Raw genomic sequence first — 14,644 nt, forward strand, 5'->3', positions numbered from 1 at the left:
CCCGCCGGCGCCCGCCCGGCCACTCTTCGGAGCGCACATGAGTGCACACTCACTCGCGCACGCAGGCCGGCACACGCATCTTGCACGAGCACTCCCGCGCACACGCCTGTGCCCACGTGCGCACGCTCGCACACATGCACAAACCCAGACACGCGCTGGCACACTCACCGGAGAAGTTCGCGCACACACTCGGGCTCCCTGCGCCACCGGGAACCGACGGAGAGAATTGCCCGGTGTTCCCCAACTCCTCCCGGAGACCCAGGCCCCCGCCCCTGCTCCTGCGCGGAGCCCACGCTCTTGCTTTCCCTCCTTCCGGGGTCTCCAGGGCCCGACCACCGGCCTCGTTGCCATGGCGACGCGGGCTCGAATCCCCGGGTCACCCCCCCTCGCACATCCTCACGCCCCACCCCCGCAGAGGGCGTCTGGCCTCCCCTCCCTTTACCCGTAGGGGCGGGGCCTGAGGGGCGGAGCTTAGAGATCCGCAGTGAGCGAGGGGCGGGCGGGGGAAGGGGGTCGGAACCGCCGGGGGTCCCAGGCCTGGGACTTCCGGGCCCTGAGCCCAGGCTGGAAGAACTCACAGACCGAAGGAGCTGGTGGAGGTCCGAGGCTGTGACTTCCCCACGCCTCCGCCCTTTGGTTTTTCGGGCACCCCTGCTCGTGACCCAAGCCCCCCTCCCCAGGGTTGGAGTGCCCTTCTCAGGGATGGGATCTCCTCTGGGAATGCACCCCCCCCTCTACCCCTCAGTCGCCCATTCTGGCCCTCAGGTGGAAAGGAGATGCCAGCTGCCCCATGAGTGCTGCAGTTGTTCCTCAGTCTGCCGGTTCTCATCTGAACCCCGCCACCTGCCTGCCTTTGCTTCTTGTTCTCCTTTTCCCCACACTTGCCATCCCCGTCCCCCCACAAAAGTCTTCACAGTGGCCTTCAAAGCCCTTCACAGCCCACCTCCCCAATACAGACTTTTTACACCCCTGACCCAGGAGGAGACCCTCTCTCACGCTGCTTCTCTGCCTGGAAGACCTTCCCTTCTCTCCAAGGTCAGCCTGCCTCATCTCTTCCTAGGCGCCTGCCTTGGGGTGTCTCAGGCTCTGCTCTGCCCTGAGGTTCACTTGTCTGTCTCTCCCTTCACCAGGGACAGAGTGCCATGGGTGAGGCTGCCCAGGCTGGACCAGCACTAAGTTGGCTTTACTATTAAGGTGACTTAAGAGAAATAAGACCACACAACAATGAAAATACTGAACAGTACAATGGAAAATGGTTGACACAAATATTGTGTCAACTTTTTTTTTTTTAAGGGAAATGCAAACGCCAGCTATACCCAGACACCCACTTGTCACCTGCCATTTGGTAAAATTCAAAGCATCTATGATCACACACTGTTGTTGAGCCTGTGGGTAAATGACCCTGCCCCCTGGAGGCCAGTCTGGTGGTAGAAACCAATATGACTGATACACAACCTTTGACCCAGAAGTTCCACCGGCCCTTGAGCAAAGTAATAGAAGTTCAAGTTCTGTTCACTGCAGCATGTTTGCAATCACAGACACCTAGAAACAATCAGGATATCTATGAAGAGGGAACAGGTTCAGCTATGATATCATTTCCTGTCATGACACTTCTTGCAGCCACGAAAAAGGAAGTCAACCTGGATAGACGTCGTCACAATCTCCTGAAAAGCAAAAGTACGGCACAGAAAAAAAAAGTAAAGCAAAGTATGGCACAGCAGGTACAGAGTATTGTCCTTGGGGTGGAGGAGAGAATGTACACGGCTTGTTGATTTGTGCATGGCTTTTTCTGGAAAGCTGCACAAGAAAGTGATTATTATGGTGACCACTGAGGATGTCGTTGTCAGGGTAGGGTAGGGTAGGGCAGGAATAGAAAAGACTGATTTTGGGGAATTTTGAACCATGTTTCTATTTACCTGCTCAAAAGAATCCATTACTCTGAGTAGAGGCACCCCATTAGGTGAGGGGTTAAGGGTGATGCTTCCAGAGTTGGTAGATTTGGCCAGAGGATAGCCTTGACCTCAGTGCCACAGGTGGCAGGCCTGGGGTAAAAAGGAGGGGACCTGGACAGAGAATCCCCAGATTCCAGCTTTCGGCAATGCTGTCTCCCCGTGGGTGCTAGCACGCACCCACAGCTACCTCTGGAAAGCCTGGGTGAGGCAGGTGAGGATGAGGTTGCAGTTCCAGCCAGTTGCAAGGGAAATGGCAGACAGTACTGAGCCCTGATGGAAAGGCTCTTCATCCTTGCGTTAATTCGTAACTATTTGTGAACATCTACTACATGTGTTGGAGATACGACCATGGTGAGAGCACCAATCTCTGGCTTCACGGTCTCCTAGTGAGCAAGACAATGCACAGACCATTTAAATGCAGTGAAGTTGCTGTGGTGATGGGATGGTCAGAGGTGGGAGATCAGGTTTACTTTTCAGAGGAAGTAGTTTCAGCATAGAAATAATGAGTGGTTTAAGTGTAGGGACAGGAGTATCCTAAGCAGGGTTCTCCTTGGTGGTGCAAGGGGTTTAAGGCAGCACTTTGAAGCTATCTACAGCCGCTGCAGAAACTCAGTTCAATCCCCAGCCAGGGAGCTGACCCACATGGCGCAGCAGACCTCTCCTGTCTCATCTGCTGCTCCCCTCAGCAGTGTATTTCAGTTGATCTGCCTCTTCAGTTCTTCTGCTTCTTTCCCACTGTCTCTGGTGAATCCTCTCACTGCCCGCCCGCCCCCCGCCTGTACCCCAGTTCTTACATGCATAAATAAATGAATTTTTAAAAAAAGTATCCTAGGCAGAGAATGTGCAAAGTGGGGAGTAGTGGGAAGAACCAAGGTGGGGTAGGTGAACAGGGTGGGCCAGAGGCTTGCAGCTTAGGGAGAGAAGGGCAAAATTCACCCAACAATTGTTGAAGAATCCACTGGGAGGTTTGAAGGAGTGGGTTCCCACACTTGGCTTATTCTAGCTGGGGAAGAATAAGTAGGGAGACGTCATACTGTCCACAGGTTGTCGCAATAAGCCAGAAGAGACACAGGGCGGACTTGAATGAGGGGGCAGCGTGAGAGTGGGGTGTTGGGGGGAAGTGGATGGATTTGAGAATTATGTTGGCAATTGAACCAACAGATCCTGATTATGGGTTTGCTAGGTAAAAGGGAGGCCTGGCGTGATTCCTAGGTGGTTGTGTCTGAGGACAGGGGAGACCGTGTGCCGAGATGGGAAGAACGAGAGATCTGGCGTAGGAGAACCAAGAGCTCCAGTTGGGATCTGTTGAGTTTTGGATGTTTTGATCTTCTGGAGACATGAAGCAGGAAGTTGGGTAGTGGAGTCTGGAGCTCAGAAGAGAGGGCTGGTCTGGAAATATACATTTGTGAGTCACCAGCATATAGATGGTATTTAAAGCTATGAGTCTGGATGAGATCACCTTGGGAGAGTATAGATAGAAAGAGAAGGGCCTAGGCATAGCTGGTTATAGAAGGAGTCCCCAGACCTGGCTCCCTGCAGGTAGACTCCCCAAAACACAGAGCCAGCAGCGGGGTGGCAGGCAGATTTGGCAAGGGAACAAGTTATTATTGGTAGTTTGCTAAAAGAGGCTTCGGTGGTGTGGTGGAGATGAAGTCCGCCGGTCCAAAGACGGGTTTGAAGAATGTGACAAAAGGGAGGGCAGAGGCAGTGGTGTAGAAGGACCCTTGGGAGCTGTCCAGCTCTGTTCTGGAGATGCACAGTCCAAGTTTACCCCCCCCCCCGCGATCCCTGAGGCAGAAACCATGCCCTGGCAATTTCTAAGCCATAAATGGACCCCCAGCACCTAGCAAGAGCTCACCACATGTATTTAATGGTCTGGCAAATTAGTGAATGGATCATTCATTACTTGAATTAAAAGGACTTTTTCTGGTAGACCATGCAGCTGTATTCATTCGAGGCAACTGAGGGAACCACAAAATCAACTCCACAGCTAAAGGCTCTGACCCTCTTCTGCCCCTAAACACAGAGAGCAGCTGCAGGCAGGCTGGGACAGGATCCCTGGCCAGGGCCAGGAGCCAGATTCTCTGCTGACCCTCACAAGCCCTGTGACCTTGAGTCAGTCTCTCTCCTTAGAGAGACAGGAACCAGGAGGTGGCCCCATAGGTAAGTAGTTGGTGGCCTCTTTTTCCCTCCCTAGACTTTTTTTGGCTTAAGCAGTCGAAGCTGACCTGGCCAGTGCTTCCTCTTGTGGATGTGGGAAGTGGTGGGTTGGCCTTGAGTGCAAGAAGGCTGAGGGACGGGATCTGGAGGAGGAGGAAGGATTCCCATTGCACGTCAGGGCCCGAGAACTCATCCAACACAAACACACGCCCGCCCCTGCACTGGGCCTGTCCAAGGCTGCTCACAAGGAGCGGTCAAGGAGCCTCAGTGTGGAACACAGCTGTGACAAGACCTGCCAGCCAGAGAGGGAGCTCACGCTGAGGGGGCCACCCGGTGAGAGTGGCTGTGGGTGGGTAACGAGAGAAAGTGGGGACTGGTAAGGGAGTGGTGGGCTGGCTCTTGGGGGAACCCACCTGGAGAGGGCGCCCCGAAGGCTCTGGTATGACCGAGAGACCTGCCTTGAGATGGCAGCCCCTGTGCCTACGTTCCCCACACCTGACTCAACCTGTGCTAAGAAGCCAGAGACAGGCCCGGAGTGGGCAGGCTGTGCCTTCCAGGGAGAGGAAGACAGGGACGGCAGACTTGGGCGCTGCTGCCACCTATTGGACAACACTTGTTATTTCTCTTGGCTCCTAAACCAGCAGCATTAGCTGAGCACCAGCCACCAGGTTTGGGGGATGGAGATTCCTTTGCCCCTGAATTTGGGGACACAAGGCAGCGAGGGAAGCCTCAGGGAAGATAATACACACCTGTGAGATGTAAGTGCTGCCTGTTTCACTTTGTCCTCTGGCTTTATTTCCCTCTTCCGGGTGGCACTCTCAGGGGGTGATGGTTAAATGATGTGCCAGGTACTCTGTCCCAGGTGGAGGGGCTCACCCAGCACAAACTCATTTTTCTCTTGATAAGGGACAAGGGACCTCAGCACGAGCCACGTACATGGTGCAGCTGAAAGTTAGAGTGATTGGCCCTGCCCCCAGCCATGTGCCTGCTCTTCAGATGAAGACATCCTAGCTCCAGGCCCTCAGCAGACTGTCCCAAACCTACCAATTTATAGAGTTTGGGCTGCTGTGGTCACTGTGCCATCATCAGAATCATCCCTAGGAATGAAGATTCTGTGGGTCTCAACTTCTCCCCTTCTGATTTGAGACTAGGGGCGAAAGGATCTCAAGCTCAAGTACTTTCTCTCCTATCAACCTAGAGTGTGGTCAGAATAATGACTCTGGGCGATGACATCACAGAGCCCCCCATGTCACAGGAGTGGAGGATCATGAGGCTGTGGCAGTGGGCACAGGTGTGGGTGTGGCTTCTTGGGCCGGGGGTCATCAGAACAGGTGGGAAGCTGTCCTGCATAGTGGGAAGGAGGAAGGCGTGGGGAAGGATCAGTGTCCCCTTGGGGCCTGGGAGGCCAAACTTTCTCTTTCTCAAAGCTTCTCTCCCATCCTCCTTGTCCAGCAGCCCAGACTTTATAAATTGGAGGGTTTGGGACAGTCTGCGAGGGCCTGGAGCTAGCATTTGAAGAGCAGGCACATGGCCGGGGGCAGGGTCAATCACCTCTAGTAACCTTCAGCTGAACCACAGTAGCATGTACGTAAGCCCCTAGTGCAGAACTCCGCTGATCCCTGTGAGGAAGTTTCTGGATCAAAATCAAGTCCCTTCACGGCCATGCCAGGCCGTGCTGTCTGGCAGTGTCTAGAGCCTGCCTCACCCTCTTTGTGTGTGTGCTAGGGGTCAGGGGAGCTGGAGTCTACTGAGCTCCTGTCAGAAACTTTGCTCTGGGTCCCCAGCATCCAGTCTAGAGCGTGTCAAGGACTTCACGAAAGCTGCAAATTCTTCACACTTCATAAACAGACATGACTTTTTCGATTACCCAGACTCAGACAAAGCCAAGCTCCTGGCTGTGGCCCAATTCATTGGAGAAAACACTGTCATCTTTACAACCTCAGGTATGAACCAACTTTAGAGGGACCTCACCCATGGCAGGGCCTGGAGAAGAGCTGCCCTCGGCCCTTCCACTGGAGATGATCCACCTTCTCCGTCTCCCCCTCCTTGTCTGGCAGATTCCAAGTCTAAAATCTCCTATTACATAACGATGGGCTTCCTGGTTGTGGTTCTCCTCTTCCTCCTTTTCCAGCTCTGCACACACATGTAAGGCCTGCCCCTGCCCCTGGCCCACGCCCAGAGAGCTTGGGAGCAGCCTGTGACCTCCCATCTCTGACCTCCATACCCACAGGAGCTTCCAGAAAGGAGCCTAAAGAGCTGAGCCAGAGCCTTGGACTTGGCCCTGAGGGCCCAACCTACCCTCCTCACCCGGATAAATAAAAGTCCAGGTTTACTTGCCCCGGACTCCTTAGTGGTCCAGGTATCAGTGCCGCCGCTGCCCCAGGAGACCCTCCCCCAGCCCCAAAGAAACTGGAGAGAGGCCCCTGGTGGCGTTCACGCAGATCGTCTTTATTAGCGGTCTGTAAAGCACCTCCCAGGGTCCCCGACCCCAGACTGGAGGAAGCCTTGAGAGGTCTGTAGCACCAGGGACATGCCAGGGCCCGAGGGCAAGGTATGCAGCCTGATGGGGAAGGGCCGGGTGCCCCCTCGCCTGCCCGCCCGGGTTGCTCAGCACTGGGAAGGCTGGGGGTAGCAGCCATCTCCCTCCCCACACCCCAACAGACTAGTTTGAATTTGGGCAAATAAATAAAATAAATAAGAGTCTTCAGGCTGGCCTCCCCTGGAGAGGAGCTGTGGGGCACCAAACCCCAAGCAAGGTCCAGGGGCTGAGTGAGGGTGTCTTCTCCTCCCAGGTGGCGGGAGCTAAGAGGAGTTTGCAGCAGGGGCTGGGGTGGCCTTGGCAGCAGGATCTCCCACTCTTATTTGTCTCCTAGACCGCTCGCGTCCAGGTGGTCTCCCCAACAGCCCTCAAGCCCTAGACAGATGGAAGTGGTGCCCTTCCTCTGTCCTTCGCTTCTTCTGGGGCCCCAGGGTTGGTGATCCAGAAGGGGGTATGCAAAAGGCTCACGGCCTCAACTCAGGCCGCTGGGGAGAAGTCTCCTTCCCGCCTCCATTTCACCTGGTCCCTGGCCCTCCCCCTTCGGAGTTCAGCAGTCAGTCCTGGGCGGTCAGGGTGGAGACCCCGGACTCCCGACCCCCACCCGGCAGTCCCAGAGCCTGTCCCCTCTGGGGGGTGGGGGTGGGGGCTCCCTGACCCCAACCTCAGTCCTGTGTCTGACTGGGAGAGGGCGGCGGGGAGCCCCGGGGCCGGAAGAGGCGGCAAGCCCCGCGGCAGATGAGGAAGAACCAGTAGAGCTGGGGAGCGAGCAGGAGCGCGGCGCCCAGGTTGACGTGGGCCGGGAGGGCCAGCGGCACGGCGAGCAGCGGCAGGCCGGCGTGGCGCCCGTAGGCCCAGTACAGGTAGGGGAAGAGCAGCACCCGGCAGCAGAGGAAGCTGAGCAGCATCAGGGCCCCGTTCACCTTGTGCAGCAGCGTGTGCTGCCGCTTGTACTGCGGGAGGGCGGCGTCAGGCCAGGGTCAGGCCAGGGCGCAGGGCCGGCGCTCGTCCAGCTGCCCCTGCCCCCCTCCCGCGGGTGGAAGAGCCCCCCCTCCCCCCACAACCCCTCCCAGACCTGCCGCGGTCTCTCCTTCAGTGAATCCGAGGAGGTCTCTGTAGGATGCTGGCAGCTCCCCGGTACTCCTCACCACCACCCCCACCCTCACCCCAGAAAGTTTCCTGTTCCCTACGGTATGCTCTCACCTGGATGAGGATCTTGCCAAGGCAGACGAAGGGAGTGCTGACCTCCGCCATCAGCAAACAGCCTAGAAAGAAATCTCCCTTGCCCTGACGCCACACCTGAGGACAGGAAGGAGAGGGCTGGCCTCACCCTGGGCTCCCCCCAGGGCCCCTGCCCTCCCCCTGTCCTGTCACTTTTGGAGATGCTCAACTCTGAAAGCCTGGTGGGGAGCAGAAGCAAAGTGGGGAGCATTATCTCCGTGTGTCCCTGCAACAACCCTGCAAGTGAGACTGTGAGCCTGACATTAAGTTGAGGAACCAGAGGCTGGACAAGGGCAGCGACAGGTGGGAAGCTCAGCAAAGCCCGAGCCAGCCCAGGGCAGCTGACGCCAGACCCTCTGGCTGGCAGGGCCTGGGCTGGTGCTTGGAAAACCCTCCGGGAGGACCCTCCATCCTGGACCCACCCTGCTCCTCGGACATGGACCCAGGGCTTCCTAGGCTCCAGGATATGGGGGCTCAGGCTGTCAGCACCCCAACTCACCACGGACAGCGGGAAGCACACAAGCACCATGACGGCATGGTGGAGCACCATGAGGAACTCCTTGTGCAGGTAGCCGCGCACGACGGCCCAAGTGCTGCCTGGGGCTCCGGCCCCCCCTTCATCCCCTCCATGCCCCTTGACCTGGTGCTTGTGCCAGTGACAGAGGAACATGGCGTAGATGTCGTAGATGAAGTAGGGCACTGCAAATTGCGTGTAGGCAGAGGAAAGCCAGTGTCTGTTGAGCAGAGAGAGAGGAATCAAGGAGGAAAGGAGCCCGATGGAGCATCTGCCAGGTACCAGGCTGAGTCAGGTCTCAAGTGACACAACAACCCTGAGACGGAAGTGGACTCTCAGGTTACATGATGCGACTCAAGGGCAGAGGGCGAGATACTCAGAGATACTTGCTGAGTGCACAGTCGCAGGGCTGGGAAGCAGGGCGCTGGGATTGAACACAGACTGACTTCAGGACACCCCCACCCCCCATTTTCATAGTCATCCCCTCACTCATTCATTCATATTTTCTCTCTCTCTCCCTGCACTGTGGTGGGCGAAAAAAGAAAAGAGACCCCCCCCCCAAAAAACAGCCACAGACCAAAGGGAAGAGATAGAATGATCAAAGAAACTCAGTTAAGATCTGAGCACCTGCTGAGGTTAGGGCAAACACAGCAGGAGGCGCAGCAAGAGGCGAGAGTGTGGTGAACGGTCTGACTAACCGTGATTTGCTCCATGCAGGCATTAGTCTCATATTCCAAATCTGCTGCACACATGAATGTATTTACTCCCCACAAAAACCTTTATAACAACTAGGTGTGGTATCTCCCCCATATTATACACGAAGCGGAGCAGCTGGGTAATCTGGCTAAGGCATAAACAGAAGTCTGCTTCATAGCCCTTACTCTCAGCCTGCCTGTCCCTAGAAAATTCCAGACAAGTGTCCCATATGGGCCCTCTGATGAGTTACTGGTGCTGTCAGTGCTGCCTGTTCTGCCTGGATGTGGACCAATCGCTTGTTTCAGGTATAGCCAAGCACTAGGAGAAAACGCTGAGCAAAAGGAGCAAAGTGTAGAGAAAATTCTTTGTACTTGGAGAGTTAACAGAAATGAAAAGTGCACGGATAGGCAACATTGCCTTTTTCTTCGTGAGTCATCACCTGGAGCACTTTCCCTTAAATTCTACAGTCCTGCGACAGACAGGTCTGATGTTGGGGTGGGAGGTCAAAGAAGCAGGCCAGGGGGACAGAATTCACCCAGTTAGGTGGAGGCATGAAAGCAAAGTGACCAGAAGCGACACAGAAAAAGAACAAAGACCAAATATTGAGGAGCAGCTGAAGTGGTGTGGGACCTGGGGAGAGGCAGGCACCGCAGGAGGGGGGTGTGATACAGGAGAAGAATGCAAGCCCTGGGCCTGGAAAGGCAGCCCACTGTGGCAGGGAGGATTTGGGGAACCAGAACCTGGGACCTAAGCTGGAGCATGAGAGGAGGAGCAGAAGAGGGAAAGGAAAAGGGAGCAGCAAGCTCAGGTTAGAAACGAAGAGCAGGAACATTGGCAGAATGCAAGTGCAAAGGGTCCACGGGCCAGAGAGAAGTTAGAGTGGGGCGTGGCCAGAGAGCCAGCCCCAGCAGACACAGTGGGACTGCTGCTAGTGGGGAGAACAGACGGACAGGGTCCGCACTACACTGTGAAGGGTTAAACCCACCCCACCCTAGCAATCAGGTGCTCAGAGCAGGAACAGCTGTTACCCCTGGATTAATCCGGATCTTCCCCAGCACCTGAAGATTAAAGGGGAAGGGACAAGAACAGACCTTCGAGAAGGCAGTGAAGGAGCTGGAGGTGACCTCTGTAAGAAGGCAAGAGGAGACAGCTAGTGGGAATCCAGGCTCCTCTTGGAGCAGGGGGAAGGGAGGGGATAGAGAGGGCGAGAAGCAGCCAAGTCACTGTCGCAGACAGGGTCTGAAGAGGCAGCACCCACTGTGTGTGTGAGCCAGAATTCTTTCTCACAGCAGCCCTTTGGGGCAGGGAGGGGCCTTAGTCCGCAGAGAAGTAAACTTATCTGCAGGGGAAGAGGGGGTCCTCTAGATCAGGATCCTCCAGACAATATCCTGGGGCTCAGTGGCCACCAGAGAAAAGAGAACAGGGTCAGAGTTAAGTATGGGACGTCATCAACACCCTCACAGGCAACCCTGCAACCACTGGCCACCTACTGCTGGCCCGTCAGCACCACGGACAGGGCCTCACTCCCCGGGCTGCCCCACCTCCCAGGCCTGGGCTGTTCTGGCAAGCACCAGACACTGCAGCGGCAGGCCAGTGCCAGATTTTGGCCTCTTCACCCTCCCCTCCCCCCACCGCCTAGCTGCTGGTGGCCTTGTTTGTGTCATCTCTCTCCTCCCAGGTTCACAAGCTGGGGCTGGACACCCGGATTAGGGGGGGAGCAGTGAGCCTGGCAGGAGGAGGAAGCACCCCAGTTGGCTGCTGGTTGGAAATGGGACCTGAAGGGTGTAAGGGAGGGAGGAGGTAGTAGAGGAGGTAGGAGAGGAAACAACATTCAGAACCTACTACGAATCCAGAGGCCAGGAAGCCAGGAGTTGCTTTGAGAATTCTTTTTGATCCCCACTCCTTCTCCTCCTGGCTCTGACCTTTAAGGACAGGACATGGATAAATTTATCCCTGGGTGTTGAGTTGCAGCTACTGCAGTTAAGTTGCTCAAGCCCAAGTTAAAGGCTAGGGGACCACTGAAGGAATCCCCTAGCAGACCTGGGGTGCTCGGGGTCACACATGCACACGGGCTGCGCCATCTGGACAGAGACACTCTCTTGACACTTACTGGTCATCAATGATGTGCTTGCAGGAGGTGGAGACGATGTAGCCAGCTGTGGAGGCCATGACAGCTTGGACTGAGGACACTAGCCTGGGGAGACAGAGGGAGGAGTGGTGGAAGTCCAGAGCTGAGCCCGCCCGGGCTTTCTAACTCTTCACTAGTCCACTGTGCTTCCAACTTGGCCACTTCTTGGGCCACTCCCTGCCCATCTTTCCTTGGGCTCACTCACCCCATCACCAGGGCTCCCAGACTTGCCCAGCAGCTACTCAGTCCCCCCATTCCTAAACTGCCTCTGCCCTACCATCAGTGTGGACACTGGGGCTCAGGATCTAAGGAAGACGCCAGGGAGGTCATCCTGAGGTGAGCCAACTCAGAGACTGAGAGGCTGGCTGAGAGCAGGGCCTCTCCTGGGAGGGCTTGGGGAGAGGCAGCACGGGGTGGCTGGGGGGCCCTGGGCTCTTCCTGCACCACTGGGCTACCCAGTCACTGTGCTGGGCTCAGCTGAGCCCTCAATCACCCCAAGTCCCCCTAGCTACTCTCCCTGGCTCCTGGCCTGCCACCACACACCCCTCCCCAACTCTAGCCCTTATTCCAGGGTTGAGCAGAGCTCTACCCTCCCTCCTCTGTCCGCCCTTGTCCTCCCAACACGCGCCTGAATAATACTAATACGTGGCTCTGGCCCCTGGTCTTGTCCCCTCACAGCTTAGAGAAATGTTTTAGTCACATGCCGGCACTGTCTGGGAGGGTGAATGGGAGAGAGAAAGCAGGCTAATACTAGTAGACTAGATGGCTGGGCTTGGATGAGGTCTCCTGGGACAGCGATAAAGAGGGAAGCTGGAGGTAAAGCCCACCGACCACGTTGGGAGACCCCAGTCCCCACCAGGCCAAAGGTCCAGGGAAGGGCTGGGGTCCCTTCCATCCTCACAATGCCTGAGAAGGGGAGAGGGGCCGAGGGAAGGATGCAGTTTACCTGGCTGAGACAATGACCGCGTCGGCCTCCTCCCAGCGCAGCTGGGGCAGCCGCTGGAGCGTGTTCTTGGAGAGGAGGAAGAGTCCGGGGAACACCACCCCCCCAGCCACCATTGGGGTCAGCATGGTGGCTCAGGCCTGGGGCAGGGACAGGGAGGCCGAGCTGAAGGGGGTGAGAGGTGGGGAAGGGACTCCCAGGCCGGGAAGGAAAGAGAAAAAGAGAAAGGGGCGCGAAGGGGGCCTGGCGGGGATGGGATGGGCCAGGGAGTCAGACCACTGGGAGGGAGAGGGAGTTGGAGGAGGCTGGGGAGATGGGGAGAGGGAGGGTCTGAGAAAGGAGCAGGAGAAAGCCAGCCAGAGGGATGGGAGAGAGCTGAGGAGGGAGGACTTGGTGAGGGGACAGAGGGAGAGGGTAGGGAGGAGCAGGATGCAGTGGGGGAGGGGGGAGGCCGGGCAGGTGGGGAGGGAGGCTTACGTGGAGGAGCTGGGAGGGCCCGAGAAGGCGGGGTGGGGGCTGGGGGGTGGGACTGTGGTGCCAGCCCTGAAGGGGAGGGGGAGAGGGAGGGAGGGAGGGGCAGGAGACAGAGGAGCGGCCAGGCAAGTGGTCATTAGTCAGCACTGCTCTCCCGCCTCCTCGGCTGCCTCTCGCAGCCACAGTCCCCGCTGCCGGGCTCCGAGGCTGCACGGGGCATTATAGAGACTTCGTGCCCAGCCCCCTGCCCCCTCAGTGGGGAGGGGGAGGGGGAGGGAATCACCAGCTGGGGGAGGGTGGGGGAGGGGTGGGGAAATGATGGCACCGACCAGACACCAAGAAACCGGACCTGCGGCAGCGTCTCCCCACGCAGCTCTGAGCCACAGCGGCGGCTGCGACAGAGAGGGGGGGAGCAGAGAAAGAGGGAGGGGAAGGCCCTTAAAGAGACAGCAGCAGCGGCATCGGGGGCTGCTGGGGACAAGGGCCAGGGGAGGGGCAGGTCTGCTCGCAGGAAGGAAGCTGGGTTGGGCGCCCGGATTAGCTGGGAGGGGGCTCGGGCTCCCAGATGGGCCAACCCAGGTTCCCCCTAGCACTTCGCAAATGTCTGTCATTCCTTCTCTAGCCTACACCTCCCAGAGTCCCTGGGTGCCCTGATGGGGTCCCAGCTGGGGAATGCCCACTCCCGCAGAGCAGATTCCCTGGAAGAGGGAATGAGAAATCAGCACACCTCACTGCCGCTAAAAGTCAGTTTAAGGATGAGAATAAAACCCTGCCTTTGCACCCAGAGACCCCTGTCCTGTGTCCCTCCCTCCCTGGGAAAGAGGGAAACTAGCAACGTTTGACGCTGGGTCCTGGCTTCACAGCAAGGCTGTTCCTTGTCCTGATCTAGCTATTGGGACAGCACTGAGGTAAGGCTCTGCCCCTTCTCACAGGTCATGACATGGGCTGAGGCATTAAGTGACCCTGCCCAAGGTCACATAGTTGAGGACTGGCAGGAAGTGTCATACCAGATGCCAAAGTGGCTTCAGGGTTTAAAGGGGGGTAGGGAGCAAATGCAGCTTCAGAAAATGCACCCCTGCCCTGTCCCCCAGGCCACCTGACTTCTCCTGGCCTGCCTAAGCCCTGGCCGCCACCTTTTGGGGCAAGTATTCTTGTGCTCCTGACGGCCCTTCCTCTGTGACTTCACAGAACAGCTCAGACTGGGAGCAGTAGAAGATCCGGGCATTAGCTGGCTGAAGCCCTTCATTCAGATGTAAGGAAACTGAGGTCCAATGATCTTTGGCCAGGGTCACACTGCAGGTCAGAGGCCAAGCTCCAAGCTGCTGGGCCCCTGCGGCTTCTCACCCCTTCCCGCTGTCTCCCAGTAATTCAACTTTCTTTTTCTGAAACCAACTGACCTGTGGGTTTCTGCATGACATGGTGCCTGCTATCCAAACCATACTTTGGCCTTCAGACCTGCCCTAAGATATACCTCAAAAGCCAAATCTGCAATTTCCTTTGCCTACTAGTCGGGGCCATCTCCCCAAGAAAGGCAACAGGGCTCGGAGTTGCAGTTTTGTGCTGCCCTCTAGTGGCTGTGTGAGTCAGTCCCTGCAAGGTCTCTGACCTCTGGCAGCAGTTAAGAACAAAATTTTAGAGACTGAAATTGTAGAGACAGTAGTGAACTTCACTGAAGGGGCAAAGGGACCCAACTTCCTGAGTATCTTCCATGTGCCGGGCACAGGGTGAGGTGATATATTAATTCTTATTTAACCTTCCCTTGTTTGATGGATCAAGTGAAACTTAGTGATTTAAAATACAAAACTTGCCCAAGACTACATGGCTATGAAAATTTCCAACCTATGTTTACATAACTTCAGAGCTAAATCAAAGTCATGAAAAAGTAGTGACCTTGGGGAGAATGGGGGGGGGGGCGGTAAGCTGCCTTCACTACAGCTGGCCCTAGAGTCTGGCTTGACTTTGTCGGATGTGTACTAAAGCAGGCAGAGATGGCATTTTTATGTTCCAGGAACCCACCTAG

General features: G+C 56.6%; 2 protein-coding genes across 2 annotated transcripts; one reads left to right on the forward strand and one right to left on the reverse strand.

Moving 5' to 3' along the window:
- The first annotated feature begins 3,888 nt into the window (after positions 1 to 3,888).
- LOC101629192 (chromosome unknown open reading frame, human C16orf92) lies at positions 3,889 to 6,261 on the forward strand. The gene is made up of 5 exons (XM_004691691.1): positions 3,889 to 3,896; positions 3,979 to 4,115; positions 4,170 to 4,445; positions 5,897 to 6,055; positions 6,170 to 6,261. The coding sequence occupies exons 1-5, from the start codon at positions 3,889 to 3,891 to the stop codon at positions 6,259 to 6,261; spliced, it is 672 nt and encodes a 223-aa protein (XP_004691748.1).
- A 278-nt stretch (positions 6,262 to 6,539) lies between these two features.
- On the reverse strand, positions 6,540 to 12,597 carry FAM57B (family with sequence similarity 57, member B). Its single transcript, XM_004692010.2, has 5 exons — positions 12,154 to 12,597; positions 11,190 to 11,273; positions 8,369 to 8,603; positions 7,852 to 7,947; positions 6,540 to 7,601 (listed from the first exon to the last, which is right to left on the reverse strand). The coding sequence occupies exons 1-5, from the start codon at positions 12,276 to 12,278 to the stop codon at positions 7,314 to 7,316; spliced, it is 828 nt and encodes a 275-aa protein (XP_004692067.1). The 5' UTR covers positions 12,279 to 12,597; the 3' UTR covers positions 6,540 to 7,313.
- Positions 12,598 to 14,644: the final 2,047 nt, after the last annotated feature.

This window comes from Condylura cristata, unplaced genomic scaffold (genome assembly GCF_000260355.1).
Source record: "Condylura cristata isolate star-nosed mole 26May11 unplaced genomic scaffold, ConCri1.0 scaffold00032, whole genome shotgun sequence".
NCBI lineage: Eukaryota > Metazoa > Chordata > Mammalia > Eulipotyphla > Talpidae > Condylura > Condylura cristata.

What these genes read in the sequence shown, in the direction of transcription:
- LOC101629192 (XM_004691691.1), top strand. An exon ending in ACCAGGAGGTGGCCCCATAG is followed by an intron (nt 4,116 to 4,169) that starts GTAAGTAGTTGG and finishes TGGCTTAAGCAG; the next exon opens with TCGAAGCTGACCTGGCCAGT. An exon ending in CACGCTGAGGGGGCCACCCG is followed by an intron (nt 4,446 to 5,896) that starts GTGAGAGTGGCT and finishes CTGGGTCCCCAG; the next exon opens with CATCCAGTCTAGAGCGTGTC.
- FAM57B (XM_004692010.2), bottom strand. Translation starts at nt 12,278, where the DNA reads ATGCTGACCCCAATGGTGGCTGGGGGGGTGGTGTTCCCCGGACTCTTC. An exon ending in GCGGTCATTGTCTCAGCCAG is followed by an intron (nt 11,274 to 12,153) that starts GTAAACTGCATC and finishes CTGTCTCCCCAG; the next exon opens with GCTAGTGTCCTCAGTCCAAG. An exon ending in AAGCACATCATTGATGACCA is followed by an intron (nt 8,604 to 11,189) that starts GTAAGTGTCAAG and finishes TCTGCTCAACAG; the next exon opens with ACACTGGCTTTCCTCTGCCT.